At 47.9% G+C, this 21,667-nt stretch overlaps 2 protein-coding genes across 2 annotated transcripts in view; both read right to left on the minus strand.

Moving 5' to 3' along the window:
* LOC119179809 (protein rhomboid) overlaps nt 1-13,082 on the minus strand; it is a 211,315-nt gene extending 198,233 nt beyond the window's left edge. The window contains exons 1-3 of the mRNA XM_075868908.1: nt 12,603-13,082; nt 12,153-12,176; nt 2,534-2,698 (exon numbers count right to left, since the gene is read on the minus strand). The gene's annotated coding sequence lies outside the window, so the exon portion shown is untranslated. The remainder of the gene's footprint in view (nt 1-2,533; nt 2,699-12,152; nt 12,177-12,602) is intronic.
* A 1,114-nt stretch (nt 13,083-14,196) lies between these two features.
* Nucleotides 14,197-21,667, minus strand: part of LOC142767379 (uncharacterized) — a 64,710-nt gene continuing 57,239 nt past the window's right edge. Inside the window, exon 2 of the mRNA XM_075868907.1 lies at nt 14,197-14,381. Coding sequence (XP_075725022.1) covers nt 14,325-14,381 — 57 coding nt within the window. The 3' untranslated portion in view covers nt 14,197-14,324. The remainder of the gene's footprint in view (nt 14,382-21,667) is intronic.

Consider the following 21,667-nt stretch of genomic DNA (forward strand, 5'->3'; position numbering starts at 1 on the left):
CATTTAAAAAAGTAGTTTAATACTGTATGTTGTTGTTTAGTTTTGACCGATCATGTCTACTGTGTCCGTTCACTCAAATAGCGTGGTGGTGGCGCTCGCTCATTCGAGACCCCACAAGTCATTTGCCCTAATGTGAGCGCCGTTAGTCTAAAGTAAATTATTTTGATTTTTTCGTTGGGTCTAGGAGATAATTCTGTGGTTTAACGTTTCAATTGCTGAGGACCTTGAATATTTAAAAGAATGACGCCTTGACTCTTCCTAAAGTAGATTCGCGATGCCGCTGGTGGAGTGCGTAAGTCGTAATTTGCGTGGTGCCACGTGACGTCGATGCGACGTGCTGCCACTGGATGTGGTGGAACTTCGCGGAGGCGGAGCAACTTTCGGCAATACTTTGAGTCACGATGCCAGGAATACAGCCGCAGCTGGTTTCTTGCGTAAAGAACTGCTGGCAAACAGAACGTTTTATTTACCATTAGCTTGGCGTTTGCGGTCTCTTCATTGCGACATGCGCAGGAAAGTCGGGACTAATACATTTAGAATAAGTTTACCAGCGCAAAGATGCGAAACGGCATGCACACACAGCGCACTGACATCAGCACTGTATGTTCTCACTCAAGTGTTTCGTCTTTTTGCGCTGGTAAATCTATACGTCATTCTTGAACCAATCTCGCTCAAGTAGCAATTTTGGCAAACGTTCATACCCTAGTTACACAGGTAAGTGAACGTCGGTTTGTACTAAGCCCTGTTAACCACATTCAGCCACGATTAGCGCCAAGTATGATTTACCAATGTTACACAGCACAAAAGCATCCTTTGTTAAAGCCGCTAACACTATTTCAATTAACGCCACCACTACCTCCAATCACCAATAAACTGAAGTTGCCAAACTCAGTTTCCAGCAACCACGGTTAGCGGTGTAACCGCGGTTTTACGTGCCATGTAGCATAAGCGAACCGCAGTTCCGTAAAGCGGGATTTAGGCTGCCTGTGTAACAAGGGTATCAGTCGCGTCTCCAAATGAAGATACCGTGTCACAAATGAGTAAGACCGCAAAAAAAGAGGGGGGGGGGTGGTGTAAACTACTTATCGAGACGTTATTAAACATTTCTGTTCACTTTCTAACGCGCTGTACAGCAACGATCCGGTTAAATCAATAGCCGCAAAAAAAAACTTTCTTGAATGATTGACTGACTGAAAATAAAATACCCTCTACGGTCATCTCGTTTTCTACGCCACACTGAGCCAAAATCAAATACTGGAGCAATCAGCCTTTCCAAGGACGTCTCGTTATCCACCTCAGCACATTGGTGATGAAGCCAAACGAAGCGATTCCGTGAATCAATACCCGACACAGCAAACGATGAATGAATCTTCCATGGCAAGTTCGTGACTATACCCTCTTGCTGCGCGAAATTCAATAAGAGAACTTTACCCAGTCATCCAGGTTTCTGCTGTTGTCGTCTGGTTGCAGACGTAGCAGACGACATTCACGCGGTCGTCTGGTAACATATATCGTTCAGTTCGCTACAATATTTACTATGAGGAACACTGGCGCTGCGATCGTCAAGCCTCCATGGGATTGATGGGCAGCTATACATAGTCTTCGTGCTTGCGGTTTTGTTTAGTGCTTTTGTTTTGCTCGTTGTACGCTTCGCGAGCTGAGAAAGGTCTTGTTGGTGAGCTGGGACTTCTGATAACTTTCTAAACTTCATTTAGCCACAAAGTGGCTGGAGGACATACGGAGTCGAAAGACCGAACTTTAGTCCATTCGTACACTACCTGCCATCGCCATGCCGGCTGATGCATTGCTGCTATCATAGACACTAGCGCCAAGTTTCCCCTTAGCTTAGTATTAGGAAATTGGACAGTTAAAGCATTACGTATTTCCGCGGCAGTTTAGTTTTAGCAGAAAACCCTTCCCGCCACTTCTCGTGTATACCACGAGATGCCGCGACGTGTTGAACAAAGTCGACCGGCTATAGAATCCTTAATGAGGGACATGTGCATGTTCACTCGTAGAAATGATGTGAATGGAATTAAAGCACACACCTGCAGTCCTCACCAGCACGCTTTCACGGTATTATAACGGACAACCTGTTGGAGTCACGCAAGAGCCACGTGCGTGCGCGAAATCGCGTGAATTCGAGTCAGCGTGTACTATGTCGCCGTCGTCTGTAAAAAACCGGCTAAAATCGACCCGTCTATAGCTGCGCTGTAAACATGACAGACGACACGGTAAAAGACAGTGGTCGGGCTGAGGCGCATGCGCGTTCGCGACAATGGTGTTTCGCGTAAAAGAGTATTCTTCAGTCAAAAAGAGGTTGAAACCAGTCCGTCTGCACGATAAGTATAGCAGACGACATTTTAGGCATACGGGCATACGGAAGACGTGCGCGCTCGTGCCAACGGTGCGATTTCGCGTAACTGCGTAGTTTGTACGAAATCAGTGCACTTCTGCGCAACCCATGTAGACGTAGCATATACGTTGCACTGAAAGAAAAAAAGGGAAGAAACAAACACGACGGCGTACTCACCACGGCCACGAAGTCGTCGAACGTGATGGCCGACGTGTGGCTCCGGTGCGCCTTGGCAGTTAAGATCTCGCGCTTGGCCGGTCCCACGGCCTGGCAGAACTCCGGCGTCTCGAGGGCGCGCAGGAAGTCCGACCAGGGAATCTCGCCGAAGCCCTCCGGGTCGAACTGTGACGTCAGAGTGACGCGAGAACCCGCGCCGAGGAAAGAAACTGTATACGCACGTAGTACACATCGAGCACGCAGCCATTTCGCTTTCCGGTATGTGGTGAGCCCTGTTGGGGCGAACCAACGCCTCCTCTAGAAAGATGCCTGAGGAACGGCTCGCGCTCCCAGCGGAGTTGGCCTGCCTTCAGTTTTAAACAAGCTCCGCGCGGTGGCGCTCGCGACTGACACTATTATCACGGTAACGGGCGGTATTCAGCCGTGGCCTCCGGGATCGGCTGCCGGCGGCGCGCCGTGGCGCGCCGCCTGCAGCAAATCGCGGAGGCCACGATTCAGCTAAGCGTTTTTCATCTGCGGCCCATAGGGGCGCGTCAGTCGAGAGTTGTTCGAGACCTGCAACCGTGCACGGCTGTTTCGGAGGCTATGCAAAGTGTTGCGTTGTTGCACCGTCCGCCACAGGTGACGCTAGCGACCGAGAACATTTTCAAAATGAAGGAGGGAAAGGATGTGGCAGCTGTTTTTTTTTTTCTCGTGCGGCAGGCATCTTCCTTGAGGTGGCGTTGGGCGAACACACGAGCACGTGGCCAACGGCTTTACGAGCGCCGCGTAACAGCCATCGCTGGAATCATTGCACACCCGCAGCATGTGCGCTGCAGTACACTCTTTCCGCCACGCAGACATGTCGTAGGTACGCTTGTTCGTCGTCTGCTAGCCGCATTTTCGTCTGCTAGGCTGGTGCATTCTGCACTTTCAGTCATTTCCTTCTTTGCTGTTTTCTTTAATGTATAGTTCAAACGTATAGACTGTTTAATACTTCTGCATTCGCGCACCTATTTTTAATCCAGATGGACCTTGATATTCAGAATGTGCCAGCTTAGCAGACAAAAATGAAGCTAGCAGACGACGAACAAGCATATCCATGGCGTAATGAGCTCAGTGGAAAAAAGTGTATTATAGAACACATGCGGCACATGTGCAATTATTCCGCCGATGGGTGTTACGCAGTGCTGACAGTGCTCGCTTGTGGTCAACAGTGCTCACCTATAACAGTGCTCACCGTGTAGGCTTAACGCGAAGAACAGACGAGCTGAAATCTGCCCGACTAGAACGGCAGACGATTATGTTGTTGCTACATCACAAGCAGACGCTGACAATTTGAATAAACAAGACTGTTTGTTGGTCTAGTTGGTACTTGTTTAATGAGATAGTTTAGCCGCGAAACAGCATACACACCGAGCTAAAAAACACGCAACCGTCCATCCTCTCGTTGTGTGTCTCTTTTGCTCAGTGTATGTGCTATTTCGCGGCTTAAGTATGCTACTAAACAAACAAATTTGTTCATGCCCTAGCGGCTCTGCTTCGCCGCTTACATACGTGCTTAACGCGACGAGCAGAAACGCGGAATCGTGTGTGAATCTGAGAGTTTCGGGACATTATCAAGTAGGCCTAAGTACAGCGGCAAGCGCGTGGCCGACGGCGCTATCAGCGCCGCGTAGCACCCTTCATCAGAACCATTGCACACGAACAGCATGCGTGCTGCAATAATCTATTTCTAGCGTGCGCTCCACGTCATGGATACGCTTGTTCGTCTTCTGGTAGCGTCATTTTCGTCTGCTAAGCTGATGCATCCTGCATGTTGCCTCCTTTTTTTCTTTGCAGTTTTCTTTGATAAACAGTTCAAAAGGAAAGCGTTTTATACTCCTTTTAGCTTTCACGAACCGCTTTTTCATCGAGATAGATCTTGAAATGAAGAACAAAGTGCTTAGCCGACACAAATACGGCTAGCAGACGACGAACACGCGTATTCATGACGTAGGGCACGTGGTGGAAAGAGTGTACCGCGGAACCCGACGACAGGCGTTACGCGACGCTGATAGTACCGTCGGTAATGCACTCAAGTCTTCATCCTAACAGTGATACCCACTGTACTTACAATATGACGACTTACCAAGCACCCCAACAACAAGCTTTAACGAGCAGAAGGGTGGCAGTCTGCCCTAGCGGACACCGGACGCAACACTACGAGCAGACGACTCTACGTTTTCAGCATGTGCCACGTTTTGCATCAAAGCCGATGGGTGTCGCTACCATTGAAAGATATCGACATCATTTTTTTTCTGCATTTCGGTCACACTAGCTCGATAAACGTTATCAAAGCATGCTTATGTTAAGCATCCTGCTCTCTCATAACACCACGTAATATACTTTGTACGGATATATAGTCATGAATTACCTAGCAGACGGCGCGCAAATTTATCACGTCACGGCAAGCCTGCGCAAGAAGCTCGATAGTGGTGTCGCAAGCAGTTGCTTATTTTCCACACTTTCTGGCGTTCTCTTATAGCCCACGAAACGTCCCAGCAAGAACAGAGATCTTGGAATTTCGGAAGCGCCATATCGACTAGAAGAAGTGATATCAGTTTTTTTTTACTTCTTACACAGTCATCATAGGGGCAAACACGGCATACAGTTCGAGTCTTCCATAACCCTTCAGCACGCGAAACCTAACGCCTCAGTTGACGTAGTGCTACAATTCAAACCGCTGCTGTTGCGGCCCATGGTTCGACGTCTTGGAAGACCGGAGATATACTCTAATGACGATACGCCTAACTTCACTAGAGAACAAAGTAAGTAAGGGTGTGAACGAAAAGAGTTGAACACTTCGCGGAGGGCGTGCCCAATGCAGTAACACGATTTGGCGCCCTTAACGACCGGTGCTAAAGTATGATGGCTTGGGAGGGTAACCCTGGTCGTGCTGCTATCTCACGATAGACGACACCCTCGAGTGACTCGTCTCGACTAATGTCCCGGCTAAGTGATTCGTCGGCTTATCGCCAGCATTGGGAGGCTATGTAGAAGGCGGGGATGCACTGTCATCATCGACTTTATACTGAAAGAAAAAAAAAGATCTCTGCGTGGCCTCCTAGCCCGTCAGCCAAAAAGACAAACGAACCCTCCTTCAGGTCTTGAAGGTGACAGAATAGACCAACTTCATAATGATAAATCTAGGTTTCTTCCTCCTCCTCACCATCATCTTTATCATCATGAGCAATAATGCGAGAGAAATCTTTTCGAACTTGCTTTGCGCCCACTACCTGGTCTTCACGAAATACTCGCAGTAACATATGTGGCCTGACTGGGTATGAACCATGCATACATGGAGGCCATCATCATCATCACCATGTTCTGACACTCGATGGCAATGCATGCTTGTACCATGCAGTATTACTGGAATATTACGTGTATTTCGAAGCTTGTATTTGTATTTCAAAGCATGAACGTTATTTCCATTGCATTTCCAAGCAGAAAAACTTCTTTTAACTGTATCTGCAAACAGATGCGTGAATTTTTGGTAGGAACGCCTCTTGCCACGTCAACGGCACGGGCTTCGATCGTCATTGGGACTGGGAATTTTTCATCATTTATTTCATTTGCATCTTTCTATTTTTCGTTCACCAAAGAAACAATTTTTCGTTCACAACCAACGAAGCCCACGCCAACAGCAGGCAATCAACCAGAGTCCATGCTGGCTTTAAATACTCACAAGTGTGTTGGCAAAAAATAAACAAATAAAATGAAAACGTTAGCGCATCTAGCACCACGTGGCGCAAGGCTTGGCCACCTTAGCGCTCCTGGGCACCTGGCTGCTCCTGGCTTGGCTAGGCTCTTATTACCCCGTCATCTTAATCTCGGCTACTAATTATATACTGAGTGATTCTAAAGGGCATCGGCGAACTTCATAATTAGTTGTGTTGGGCCGATCGCGGCTGACATGATCGAAAATAACAAACGAAGCAATCAGATAGAACATGAATGGGTGCCCGCTCACGGGGGGATCGAGCGAATGGGGCCGTCCACGTTGTAGGTTCAATCATCTGGGAGGTGGACTCCTCCACCCTGCATTTCCCTCAGGAATGAATCACCATGTATAACGGCTATTACAGGGAAAATCACAAGACATATGTGGCCCCGCATACAGACCTCCAAGGGAACAGACTATAAGATTCAGTGACGAATCAAAACAAACCCTTTTCACGGGCATCATCGCCCATCTAAAATTTACCCCTAAGACAATCGACTGAACAGCCGACATTGCGGTTACGTGAAGGGTAGCCAAAGTCACAATCATTGGGAATAAAAGGGGAACCCATTACCGAATATACGCAGTCCTTCGAGGCGTGGGAGTCACTCTCGTCGTCAACTGATTATCATCTTCAGGCAGAAGTGATTAACTGAGCCAAAACGGTCGTGGTAAGGTTTTTCTCACCACCCATCGAAGCATCGGCTAGATTAATTCAGTGACCTCATTGTGGGGTTCATGAAGTTGTTTTTATATCTGTAACAACGAAGGCGAAATAACGAACTGGAGGCAAGATATGGGAGTGATTAGAATCTTTTGTGCGCATTGGCCAGAAAAACAGCAGCCAGCTACTCTTTTACAGCGTCCGGAACGGAGCAAGAAAGAACGTGCCGCTATTTCTTGACGAAGAATATTGATTGATTTGATTGATTTGTGGGGTTTAACGTCCCAAAACCACTATATGATTATGAGAGACGCCGTAGTGGAGGGCTCCGGAAATTTTGACCACCTGGGGTTCTTTAACGTGCACCCAAATCTGAGCACACGGGCCTACAACATTTCCGCCTCCATCGGAAATGCAGCCGCTACATCCGGGATTTGATCCCGCGACCTACGGGTCAGCAGCCGAGTACCTTAGCCACTAGACCACCGCGGCGGGGCTTGACGAAGAAGAGAAAGCCGTTCGCGGTTACCGCCAGCTGCCACGATCTCACGTGCGTGCCCTCGTGCTCCATGCGTCGGCACGGCCCCGACTGTCATTTGCCACCCGAATCTTGCGATGCACGGCTGTGCTCGAGTTCCGTGTCCTGGTGGTCAAGGCCAGATCGCTCCACGGAGCCCACTTTCACAATCTGGCTGCCAGTGCGAACTCCAACGAAGCCCTCTCCCGCGCTCCATCAAAGTCCCGACCACGAGGACCGAGACATGCAAATTCAAACCATCGCTGTTCTTACTCGTCGTAAGTCGAGGAGGAAGAGAGAGAATTCCAACTCGAAATCATCATTGTCGGGTCGCAGCACGAGGCCGCGACACTTCGCCACCGGCGTCATCACCGTCCAGCAGGCGAGCGAACCTTCCAGAACGCTTCGCCTTTCTCGCAACACAACCGGAAGCTGATCAAGAGAAACGTCAGCGCGACGATTCTGAAGACCAAGCCTTCGGTGTTCCGGCGTCGAGGTGGACCTCCGACGACGACTTCAGGGAGAACGCTGGGTGACAAACGCGATGAACAGCTGCACCACCGTCATCGGACAGCAGCGTTTTGCCTTTGGACAAGAAGTGTTCGGGGCAGTCACTCTTGAAGTCATCGCTGGAAGGGGGACGCCCTTGTGTTCAACGGGCGCTGAAGCAGAAGGCTGCCGCTGATCCCAACGTGGTCGTATTGTGGAGTAGGTACGAAGAGTTTGCCTTCGAAAGGAAGCGTGGCTGATGACGGTCAATGTGCTGGAAGACATGTGTGCCTGGTCCGCCTCGTGCCCAACTCGACCTTGACATCGTAGTGGAATTTTTGATAAGCTGGAGGGGAGGACTTGGTGATATTCTACGGTGCGTGGAAGGCGACGACGACGACGACGAAGATGAAGGAAGCAGCTTACCCTCGTCGAGAAAAAAAGACGTCCAAGTCGCCTACGACAGCCTTACCGGTGGGCCAGTTCGGTGTGGCTCCCCGCTTGTGTACTGGCTGTCACGGGCCTCTTCATCCAGTGGCTATTTTGGTGACTCCAGCGTGGATGACGAGGCCAAGCACTGCTGCGTCGGGGCCGCTGCGCGTCTGTCTGGACATTGTTGTGTATGTGTTTCGTTCTGTGACCTATTAAACTTAGCGTAGTTCGTCTATCGTTATGTGTACTATTTCCTGAGGTCAGCAAAACGGAACCTGCTCCGGGGCTGAGTGGCCTTTAACACATAGTAACACAGAGTAATGTTACAAATTAACGATCACTTTATATTCAGTAACATTCGGAATTTTTACTGGAACTCGTAAATAACATTCCGATGATTCGAAAAATTTGGCAGATCCCACGTATACCTTGAATATCGGTGTCACGCGACCCCACCGTGGTGGTCTATAGTGGCTAAGGTACTTGGCTGCTGACCCCCAGGTCGCGGGATCGAACCCCGGCTGCGGCGGCTGCATTTTCAATATATGCGAAAATGCTGTAAGCCCGTGTGCTCAGATTTGGGTGCACGTTAAAGAACCCCAGGTGTTCGAAATTTCCGGAACCCTCCACTACGACATCTATCATAACCATATGGTGGTTTTGGGACGTTAAACCATACATCTCAATCAATCAATCAAGTTTCCAGCGATGCACTAGTTAGTAACTTCTGATAACAGCGCTTTCAAGAGCAGTTTTCTTGCGATTTATGGCGTGAAAAAAAAACGCAGACACCGCTGAACAGGGATAATATATAGACTCAGAGCATGCAGCTATAGGACCTCCTCTCCGCTTGATGCAAAACGGGTGCCGCCATTACTTGGGCGAATGCGCAACGCAGGAAAACGGATTCGCTGATTGGGACAAGGGGGTATACTTAGCGAGCGTCTGTAATACGACGCAATGCGTGCGTGTGTTCTGGAATACGTCTATCGTTATTTGCACTTTAGAGACGAAGCACATTAAGAGCCCACAATGTCTCTACGTACATAAACCACCGCACGGCGTCTACAGTAGATGTAAAAAAACGAAGCATCCATGAAGAACAAAGAGGCCATCAAAAGGCTGTAAGCCTGAGCAAACTAAATAAAAGAAATAAAATGGCTACAACACCGGAAACACACCGATATTTACCTGCCCACCCACGGAAACACGACAGAACGAAAGGTTAGCAAGATTGAAATAAAAGGTTATGAACTACAACGAAGTAAGGGCAACGATTCATGGTCCCATGCACACTCACTGCTTCGCTACGTCATTCACTTCGTGGTTACGTATAGATTTTTCCCTCCTTTATTCCTAACTGCCCTCCCTTTTTTTGTTTAGGGTAGTTTGGACATAGCCCGCTAAACCTTTCTACCCGATATTCTTATTTCTCTGTCACTGTAAATAAGTCCGCTTTTGAAAAAATCGACAGAATCTTGAACAATGTTGGACGTTGCCGGAGCAAAGTCATGTCCTTTTGTACGTAGTCAGTCACCGCCACAGCAGTCTGGTGCTTACGGCGCTCGATTATTGCCCCAAAGGTCGTGCGATCGAATCCCGTCCGCGGCAGCCGCACGTACTTTTGACGCAGGCGAAATTCCCAGAGGCCCGTGAGCTCGGATTTAGGCGCACGTTGAGAAATCCCAAAATGGATCAAAATTTCCGGAGGAGTCCTCCACTACGGCGTCTCTCATGATCATCTCGTGAGTTCGGGACGTTAACCCCAACAAATATCGTATACACGTCACATACAAACAAATATAAAGAATATACAACAAATGTCACATATATGTGGTCGGCGAAATGGGAACTACCGGCGGTGCATGTTATGCGCCGATTGCGCTGTTCGCAACCACACGCGGAAACTCAGTCCACAGGGATTAGTAGTCGAAAAAAAAAATTACGCCATCTCCCCGAAGGGGACCATGGGGTGATTCGGGGCACCGCGGGGAGCCTCAACGGTGTTTTTAACGGGGGTGTTTACGGGTTGCGGTGTTACCTTTGCGGTGAACCTTGGGTGTTATTACGTTGTTAACTTGGTTCGTTACCGCGCATCGCGTTAATGACGTGTTGGCTGAGCAGCGCGAGCAGTCTTTTTTTTTTTCAACCAACAATCTCGCTAGCGGACGCTGCCTGCGTCCGCTAGCGAGAGGAAAGGGAAGCGTAGGACAGGAGAATGAGGGGAGGAGACGCGCATGCGCAAAGGGGGAGCGAGCGCGAGCAGTCGTTTTTTTTTTCCAACCAACAATCTCGCAAGCGGACGCTGCCTGCGTCCGCTAGCGAGAGGAAAGGGAAGCGTGGGACAGGAGAATGAGGGGAGGAGACGCGCATGCGCAAAGGGGGAGCGAGCGCGAGCAGGTGGTAGGAGAGAAGTGGAGATGGTAACCAACACCACCTAGCCACACGCAGCAGTTCGATAGAGGGAAAGAGGTGAATACATAAGTATGTACTATGCACTCTTCCATTCTAAAGTAAGTTATGGGATGTTAGTCTGGGGAACGACCTCACAAGGGAATTACCATAAGTTAATAACTATGCAAAAGAAAATATTGCGCTGCTTTGAAAACTACAGGGGGAATCTACAAGACTTGCGCACTGCTCCACTATTCATTAAACATTCCATACTCAGAATTGATCAATTATATCATTTTAAATTACTTCAGTTAATACAAAAGACTAAGCTATATGAAGAAAGTTGCACCGGAAGACCACACTACAGTCTGCGAGAACAAAAGAAGCGAGCTCCTAGAACAAGAACCCAATATGGAAAACAAAGTATTGCTTACCAGGTACCTCAGGTTTTAAATACCCTTGCAGATCAATTGAACTTTAGGGCTAGTAGTGCGACTTTCAAGAAACAATTAAAGAACTTATTCATGACCACCGGTCTAGACTATCGAAACTACGTAATGGAGTCTCATGCCTCTGCAAATGCTTAAATTGTTCATAAACTTCTATGTCAATTATACGAGTGTATACAGCGGAATTCATTGTATCCGCATGCATTTTGTGTATGTTTTTGAGTTGTTTCATTGATATTGCTTAGTTGTGAATTTTAACGAGAGTGACCTCTAATTCTTAAAATGTGTTATGTAAACTTCTTATGCTATTTATGTTTGAATTTTGTGTTTACAATTTCAGGTTGCTTGAAACCAATGTATTGAATATATATATTGTTTGTCAGTGCTGATGTCTAAGCTTTGCACTGTCACGGACTGCGGAGGGACAAGGGCCTTTGTCAGGCTGTTCGCCTTTAGCCCTTTGCCCCTGCAGTGAGCTTTGTATCCGGCTTACTGTAAATAAAAAATACTACTACTACTACTACTACATAGTGTGAGTGCAGACGCCGTTAGACGAGTGACATGCGCAAGCAAGGGGTGCTGCGCATCTAAAATGTACCGCTGACCTAAATTCTCTTACAAAATTTTGTTTACTCGTTCGTTTACTGAGTAAACGCGTTGTTAGAAACGTAACACAAAGGCTGGCTCGTTCCTGAAACATTCGTGTTAGATGTCCCTTTCCCGAAACGCTGATGCTTCGACTATTATTCGTCGCCGTACGTGGAAGTTAGTGCGGCTTCTTGAGTACGTCAGAGAGCAAATATCACCACGGGAGTGCGAAGGCACTGCCGGCGTGATCAAGTCGCTTGTGGGTTTTTCGTTTGGAACACAATCAATCAAACAATCAAGTCTCTTGTAGGTTTAAGAGAAAAAGTATGAAGTCCAGAACATACCTTGTCGAAAAGCCTGCGCCATTTCTGAAACGGAACAACACAAATCATAAGATTAAGCTTGAAAGAAATTTGATCCTTTTGGACGTTATTTTTTCATGTCTGCATAAATAACTCAAGTCCTAACAAAATAGCATTTGAAATATAAATGTTTCTTCAGCCTACGTTGGCCTAATAATTTGTGAAGGCATTGAGTCAGCAACCCAATTATCTAATTAGGCGAACAAATAATTCTCAACTGGTTCACTCAGCCAGTTTGTATAGTTTGCTCAATACTGATTATTTATAATGGGCCAAGCGTCTAGTTTCTCAATAAGTCCATTGTTCTGATATATTACCTAGCCAATCCTGCTAATTCACCCAATTAATTATTCCGTAAAGCAATCGAACAATGATATAAAAATGTTCACTATACGACGTGCACTTGTCACGGAGGAACCACGAACAACTCACATCGTTCAGAAGCAGGCTGCGTCGCAGCGGCGACTCGAGATCACCCGCGACAACCAGGACCTCCTCGACGAAGACGCCTTCGTCCACGACGTCGTCGACGTCATCGATTCCGCGGCCCACATCGAGGTCACCCTCGCCGATGACGGCGACCGCTCCAGCTGCTCCGGGAGGTCGCCGCGCGGGTCCCGGGCGGCGGCCCGGGCCCGGCGACGCGACCACCACTACCACGGCTGTCGAAGACGAGGAGGCCCTCGACGAAGAGTCAGTCGGCGAGGGCCACGCGACGCCCGGAGGCGGCGAGGGCGGCGACGACGCCGACGCGACGACGTTTCCGGTCGTCGCCTCGGCCCAGGGCCCGCGTTCACCTCTGTCTAAACCCAGCGCTGCGGTTTCTGTCTTTGTCTCCAGTAACGGGCTTACGGCAAACGGAAGTGCTGCGCTGCCCCGCGACTTCTCGGGCCGGAAGTTGCTCGAAGACGGTGTAGAATCACCTGGTCACCTTTACGGTGACGTCAATGGAACATAAAATTTCGAGCCGGGTGTCACGCTCCACGTAGGCGCTGTGTTACCATCAATGACGTCAACAAGCATGACGTCAACCAGAGTCGTCGTTCACGTCGATGAGTGATTCCATCAAAAAAATGCGATGCCAAAGCCCGAAGTCAGTGTACGCCTCGAACACGTTGCGTCGTCGGTGATGATGACGTCATCACCAGAAGCGTAGATCCATGATCCGGGAGTCGCCGTTCACGTAGACGCAACCTTACCCGTGACGTCGAGAAAATCGCTAATCCACTGTCCTGGTGACATACTTATGGTCGCTTTCGTTAATGCCGATGCAGCGATAGTCAACGCACGAAACACAATCCCTATATGGCAGCACAGTTCGCAGAGCCAAGTGGCATCCTCGAATTCGTAGTTGCACATCCGAGTACGCCAGAGGGCGCATCTCACATCCGGTTCTTGACAGCGTGCGCATGCGTAGTAAAGTCTTTGACGTTTAAGACTAGAAAGCCACCGTCTTACGAAGAGACGTCCAACGACGTGCAAGGAACTGTTCCGTATAAGATTACTTTTGTGGTTTTAAATTTCCTTCATCACTTCTTCCCTCAAGTGAATGAAACACGCCAGGCTAGACGCCTAACGTGGCAATCTCAGAACCGAATGACAGCAGAAAGGGCCCAAAAATGCAAATAAAATGGCCGTGAAAAAGCACTGCGCATCGCTTCTACTATTACAAGTTTAAGGGATCGTCGCTCAAGAAATGAAAAGGTCAGGACGCCCATAAAAACCTGGGTTTCGTGTTATCTCATTCCGATCTCGCGTGCCGGATTTGGCACTTTCGATTAAACCGGAATCAGGGCAGTGAATACAGGCTAAACAATCAAAGCTTAGATTGTAAGGAGTAAGTTGTTTAGCTTGGCTATGTGATAAGTGCGGGAAACGAACATAACTTTGTGTTTCGGTTACAAGAAGTTGGACGGGCTCTTGGTGGTTGTTTTTGATGACGTTGATGCTCCTGTTCTATTGGAAGTCAGGGTTGCGGCAAGAGTGGTAGCATGTATCTCCGACCTTCAGGTCACCTTGAGAGCAACACCGGACAGTCGTAGTGGTGGACGTGTACCCAGAGAACGAAGCGGCGTCTCCTCGAACGAAATGTCGTCTGCTTTCGTATTTAGCCTATCGTCTGCTTTTGTCTCCAGTCTGTCGTCTTTTTCGTCTTCATGTGTGACTTTTCAACGCCAAAGCCGCAGATGGAACTCCTTCACCGAGGTCCTCCTGCGTACGAGATAGAAAAGAAAAAAAAGCCATGTTACCACTTATTATAGGACACTTAAACCATCATATATAATTTTTAACATCCCTAGTAAACCCACACATCGAGTACAGCATCATGTTACTATGAACAATGCCAAACACGGCAACGCTACGAAACCAGCATGCGCTCCACAATCCATCATTGTCTTCTCGGCCGGCCTGTTGGTATTCCCAGCGTTGGCTGTGACATCACCATTCGTGTCTGACCATGTCATCCCCACACACACAAAAAAAACCCACAGCATATCCCCGGAGTGAATTATGATCAGTAGGGCAAAGCGTCCATCAGTACGTCCACGCGTCCGTCTGTGCGTCCATCCATGCATTCGTCCATGCGTCCGGCTGTGCGTCAATTCATCCATCCACGCATCCGCCCACCTATTTGTCTGCTTGTCTGTCTGTCCGCCCATCCGGTGAACACTCCAAGTACCACGATCGCGCTTCTTTTCATCATATATTCATCATATAGAAGCACCGCAATCCAGCGGGCATTACAAGGGCGAAACGAGAGGTGGCTACCTACTACCACTACTACTACTACTACCACTACTACTACTACTACAAAAACTACCACTACTACCAAAAGAACTACTGCTACTACTACTACTACTACTACTACTACTACTACTACTACTACTACTACTACTACTACTACTACATCGCGGACGTACGACCTACGGCTTAAGGAGTTTCACCCCTAAAACAGCCTGTTTGTCTGCTCGCAGGTACACGTGGTCACCTCTCTCCCTCCTCGCACAGTGAAGAGGAGCACTCGGCCAAAAGGAGAGACTAGCTGAAGACCTGAGGATAGCGAAGGTAAGAGCCAAAAGGAGCGTGGGCCCCTTTTGGATCATCGAACGCGTGTAACTCCGCTATTACGGCGCCGTTTTTAAAAATTCGTGCGGTTGCGTGTCCAGTGTAGCCTCGCTCACAATTACAACACCACAACTGAATTTCGACCTCAGGGTCGTTTATAGGCTTGTTAAACAACTACAATAGCAGCGACAAAGTTAGAGTTGCACCTTAAAAAAAAAGAACTCCCCGACTCACGAAAATGCAGTGTGTTGCTCGGGGCTCGTATAAACACTCGATCGCACCAAAATGTTTGTCCTCAGGACATTTCGGTGGGATTGAGTTGTTGAGTTGTTACGAGCCCGAAGCAAACAAAAATGTGGGTCCACCAGACTGACCCGCCACGGTGGTCTAGTGGCTAAGACAATCATCTGCTGACCCGCAAGCCGTTGGATCAAATCGCAGCCGCGGTGGCTGCATGAGGCGAAAATGTTCGATGCTCGTATGTTGATATTCAGGTGCACGTTAAGGAACCCCAGGAGGTCAAAATTTCCTGAGCGACCCCCCCCCCCCCTCCCCCGGCTATGGCGTCTCTCATAATCATATGATGGTTTTGCGAAGTTAAACACCAAGAATTATTACTAATATCCTGCGAACACAGTCGCTCTGAGACACATCCCTGCTCTCCCACCAAAGCCAGAGAAACGGCTTATGTGTAGGGCTCCGCGTTTTCGAAAGATTATACGCGATTCTCCGATATTCGGTGTTTAATACTTCTTTATAAGCTGTCCAGTGTGCTATTATCAATTTTATTTCCAACGAACATTCCTTGCAGTGCTGCTGACAATCCTGTATTTCCATCACTTCATTACCTTTCCCTTGCTCTTTTTTTATCCTCTTGATAGGGCCGAACTTCACTGATTTAACACAGCAGTGCAGTGTTATATATATATATATATATATAATTGAAGAGAAGGACGCACGTACGAAATGTGGATTTATTAACGTTTCGGCTGGTGGACCAGCCTTCGTCAGAATGCTGACGAAGGCTGACGAAGGCTGGTCCACCTGACGAAGGCTGGTCATTCTGACGAAGGCTGGTCCACCAGCCGAAACGTTAATAAATCCACATTTCGTACGTGCGTCCTTCTCTTCAATCATCTATTACACCGGACCATCGATCTTCATTCCTAAAATATATATATATATATATATATATATATATATATATATATATATATATATATATATATATATATATATATATACCGCCAGAGCACTCAGTGCAGACGATTAGCAAAAGAAGCTGAAAAGTGCCCACTCTCCGCTGTGACCCAGCCTTGCGCGTCACCATGCACGCTGCGATAGTTTTTCTAGGGATGCTCCAACGCGGTAGTTTTGGTGCGTCTGTCTGAATGAAAGAAGTGCGCACTTGAGGGCTCGCTTTCTTCGCTAGACACACACAATAATGAGATCCAACTGACAATCATGCCAAGGAAAGTATAAGGGACGTTGTTCGAAGTAATTGTAATGTAAATGCTAAGAAAGAAAAATAGACGCAAAGATGACTTGCCATGGGCAGGGTTCCAAAGTTGCGACCTTCGAATAACGCGCCTGTGGCTCTACCAACTGAGCTACCACGGCGGCAATCTACCCATTCACTTTACGCGGTATGAATATGCATTAGACATGAAAGCCAGGCCAAAGTTTAGGCACTTCCTGAACGCCCAACCATCTTGAACTGGTGACTGCGTTCGTACGTGTGAACATTGCAAATATTACGTATAGATGTGAGGCGCACCGTCGATACGTAAGTAATGGATGGTGTGTTCCTTATAAATAGAAAAATGCATAAATACGTCATTCTGCAGACCCTATAATGTTTTTTTTTTACGTTGTGCATGAAAAAGCGCTCATCCGACGATATAGCCATCGGCCATATACCATGCTGAGTGCGCCGGTTCTCGTCCGACGATATGATGCTGCCACCTAGCAATGGCCAGAGGCTCGCGTCGGACGACGTGTGATGTCGCGGTGACACTCAGTGTGCCACTGGTGCCAGCGCCACTGTGGATCGTGAGCGTGCCTCACACCCTGGCGTCACCGGACATGGGAACGGGTCTGATTCGGCGCCCAGGTGATTGATTTATTTGTGGGGTTTAACGTCCCAGAACCACCATATGATTATGAGAGACGCCGTAGTGGAGGGCTCCGGAAATTTCGACCACCTGGGGTTCTTTAACGTGCACCCGAATCTGAGCACACGGGCCTACGACATTTCCGCCTCCATCGGAAATGCAGCCGCCACAGCCGGGATTTGAACCCGCGACCTGCGGGTCAGCAGCCGAGCACCTTAGCCACTAGACCACCGCGGCGGGGTGTCGGCGCACAGGTAGTACGTGTGCACAGCCATTGACACTTACACGCAATGAAATACATTCGTGCGTCACAAACGATTCTTCTTTGCAAACTATCGTGCTATACAGTACCACTAGTGAGCCTAACCCTGCCGACATGTCGTGGAGCACGGCATGCCAGCAGTGATAACGCGGTAAAATTGTTAAACAAACTTCCATTGCATCTATCATGCCAGGAATGAAGTGGTACGAAAACTGCATCCCACGTGATAGACCAGGATTCGTGTAGTGCGTTCGACAGAAGACTATCGTCCTTTTTATGTTTAATCGTACGTCGGACAAATCAGTGTAGCGGCAGAGTCGACGCAGGGCGCACATATTCGGCGCGCGAAGCGGATGATGAAGAAGAGGACGGAGAGAGCACGCAATGAATGTGTTTTATCGCATACACATTAAAGCCTAAACTCGGGCCCGAACACCTCCACCCTTAAAAGTTGGCCTCGAAGACAAACATAGCAGCTGTGATTGCGCGCTGTAGGCACACAAACGGCGTTCCGCGTCCAATCAATCTTCGACAAACACTTCCGTACAAACACACCGAAATTTGCGCGCAGATTAAGCACACGCGCGTCTTATAATGTATGCAAGCCCCCAATCGACGCGAACGCCGAGCGACCGAAAAGTTGGGAACACGCATCGATTACTCGGAGCGGCGAAGCGGCCAGGGCGGTTGCCGAAAGCTAATCCAATTTGCGAGCAGCCCCCATGTGGCGCCGCATCCCTGACCGAGGCATTCTTTTTTTTTTTTTTGTACTTAGTGTGGCCTATAATACCTGGGAGCGAAGTTTGGAGAAGCTCAGGTAAGAAAGATGTGATGCCGAGACCATACGCGTTATGCAAAAAAAAAAAAAAGAAAACTCCCAGCATATCCACAGTGTGCATGATGATGAGTGCGGCGAAGCGTCCATCCGCCCGTTCGTTCTAGCTTCCGACCGTTCCTGCGTCCGTCTGTGCGACAGTGCGCGCATCCATCCGTGCGTCCATTCGTCTGTGCGTCCTCCCGTACGTCCGTCCGTGCGTTCGTCCCTGCGTCCGTCCATCCATGTGTCCGTCCGTACATCGATCCATCCATGCGTCTGTCCGTGCATCTGTCTGTCTGTCCGTCCATCCATCCATCCATCTAGTAAACACTCAAAGTACCGCCATCTCGCATCTTTTCATCATATATTCAGCATATAGAAGTACCGCCATCCAGCGGATATTCCAAGGACTAAACGAGAAGTGGCACTCGCGCACTTTCTTACGGCCTACGCTTCATGTCTACTTCCCACCTTTCACGGGCTCTACTTCATGGCTACATACTAGTTCAACATATTCATGGCACTGCGGCACAATCCTCGCTAAACCTTGCTAAAACCGAGGAGGTTACGCCCACCGAGTTTGACATGGCAACATTTTCTGGTCAGATAGCGCTCAAAGTGCGTCCTTCTGATACTACTTTTGTTTAGTAAGCATCAAATTTAAGGCAAATTTTATTGGAGACTAAGTCATCAATAGTTGTCTCTGTAAGTTGTTTCGACAGAAACAACTATTTTTGCATTTATTATTAACGTGCGTGGGTTTCCTCCTCGATTGAAAAGGGTGCATGCGCACGTGCCGCACCTTTAATCCGGCCGAGGAGGTGGCTACCTACTACTACGACGACTACAACTACTACTATAACTACTACTACATATAGCGCGCAGCACAGTCACATGGAACGCTGGAACAGCGGCCTTTCTAGACCCTTTGTGAAACAGTGTTTGAGTAATTAGTACAAACACACTTGCATGATACCTATATATACGTCATAAATTATAATAATTGTGGCGTTGTGGGGACGCCTCCACAAACTCTTGTTTGTTGATACTGTGGCCGACTACGATGAAAAATTATGCCTATGTATTGGGTTTGAGCAATGCACAACCTATGCTCGTTACGCAATTCGAATCGTGCGATATGACTGTTCCCTCGCTGTTCCAAAACAGCAAATACACATATTAACAAGATTCCTTCTTAGACAAGAAGTCTGCCTACGGTCAGTTTGCAACGACGTTTTCAGCGCCAGCGTAGCTCAGCAGCCGAATACTGGGCTGACATCCGGGAGGCCCGTGTTCGTTTTCCGTTCCGTCCTCGAATATTTTATTTGTTTAGTTATTTTTTTTTACTTCGCACTATAGTGGTTACGGGCACCAGCGGAGGAGCGGAAAACAAAGGCACGAATGACCCTTGTCGTGATCTCATAACAATTTTCGCTGTAAAAACAAGGCGCATTTTCGCTAGTGGCACCTGAACGAAAAGCGGAGCCGGGGAATCTTCTTCGTTCCTCTTCCGTTTTCTCTTTCTTTCTTTTCCACTTCTTTCCCAATTTTCACTCTCATGTATTTGTATTCTGCTGTTTGTTTCCCCTTTTTTTCTTTTTTATTTCTGGATTGCTTCTTTTTCCGAAACCTGGAATTTCCTTCGTGACGGCAAGCGACGACAGCATGCGACAAGTCGGGCCTCTAGACTGCTCTGCACTTGAGACGCCACTGCTATAGAATGCCCGAGTACATACATCAGTGGCTGCGGCAGCACAGTTCACGAAAGGACTGGTTCCGCGGTGTGGTGCGGCCAGTGGAAAAGGGGATCCCCAACCCCCCACCACAAAATTCTTCAATTCCGCATCTCTCTACTTGTTCGTCCCGTTGAAGAAGGCGGCAGTTGGCATGTTTCAGACTGAACTGCTTATGCGGGCAAACTTGTGCTCAGAAAAAGAAAGGTTAAAGCACCCACAGTGGGTATGAGCCACAGTAGAAGGAAAAGATTATTAGTGACTCAGATGACCATTTGTTCATAAGGTAGACAACTGAGTAAACAGAATTAAAGAAAGTTCGTGCTCTTATACAGCCAACAGTAATGCCGTGAACGACGCTTAAGTGCGGCTATCGGCATGTTGCTACGGTAGCTGTACCCATCGGGCGATCGTTTGTGCTAAAGTACAAAACGCTGGGCGCGGTACAGAACAAGGACCACAAAGGGAAACGAAGACTGTTCTCCAGACCTTGTTCGGTACTGCGCCCTACTTTATGCACTTTAAGGTGATCGGTTACTAACAAGCTCCAATGACCATTCAGCTGTCGTCCGTGGGGTAAACGAGTGCACAAATACGTTTGTTCTACGAATCATTTCCCTCATTAGGGCTAAAGCATTAAATGCCTCATCAATATACGCACATCAAACGGCGTACCGCGTCAGCAGCGTCAACACAAGTTATTTGAAAAGTCGTCATCCAGGGCCTCCGGGAGTTTATCTGAAGTATAGGGGCGACGTATGTGGGCAAGGATATATATATATATATATATATATATATATATATATATATATATATATATATATATATATATATATATATATATATATATATATATATATATATATATATATATGTGTGTGTGTGTGTGTGTGTGTGTGTGTGTGTGTGTGTGTGTGTGTGTGTGTGTGTGTGTGTGTGTGTGTGTGTGTGTGTGTGTTTTTGCTAAGGAGGGGTCGTAGCAGCTATTAGTGTAGAGGCATGACCCCCCTCCCAGTTCCGGAGCCCCTCTCGTCATCACGCGAAAACGTCCCTACATGACGCCATCATAACAAAGATCAACACAACTTGTGACGTCACAGAAACGTCTTGTGACGTAAAATGGCGTGATGACGTCATCACAGAAGGTAGTTTGGCGAAATGCGGCACAATCACAGAGACAATGCAAAAACAGACGAGGTGCCTCCGATCTCGGAGGCAGCGGAAAACCACGTTGAGTGCTGAAAGCTTTCAAAGAGTAGCGAGGCAGGATCAATGCGATCGAGCTGAGAACAAAAAGAAGCTGGCTTTCACCTTCCAGTCATCTTAAGAAACAGCATAAAGGTATCTGAGTTTTTTTTTTCTTAATGAGTGATTCCTTCTATGAGATATTAAACCGGGGGGGGGGGGGAAGGCAAAATGTATTTTCCTCATCTAGTTACCTTATCTATACACTAGAAGAAAGTAAGCTGAAACAGCCTCTATTATATATAGTATCGAACTCTTTC

The sequence above is a fragment of the Rhipicephalus microplus genome, chromosome 7 (genome assembly GCF_043290135.1).
Source record: "Rhipicephalus microplus isolate Deutch F79 chromosome 7, USDA_Rmic, whole genome shotgun sequence".
Classification (NCBI taxonomy): domain Eukaryota; kingdom Metazoa; phylum Arthropoda; class Arachnida; order Ixodida; family Ixodidae; genus Rhipicephalus; species Rhipicephalus microplus.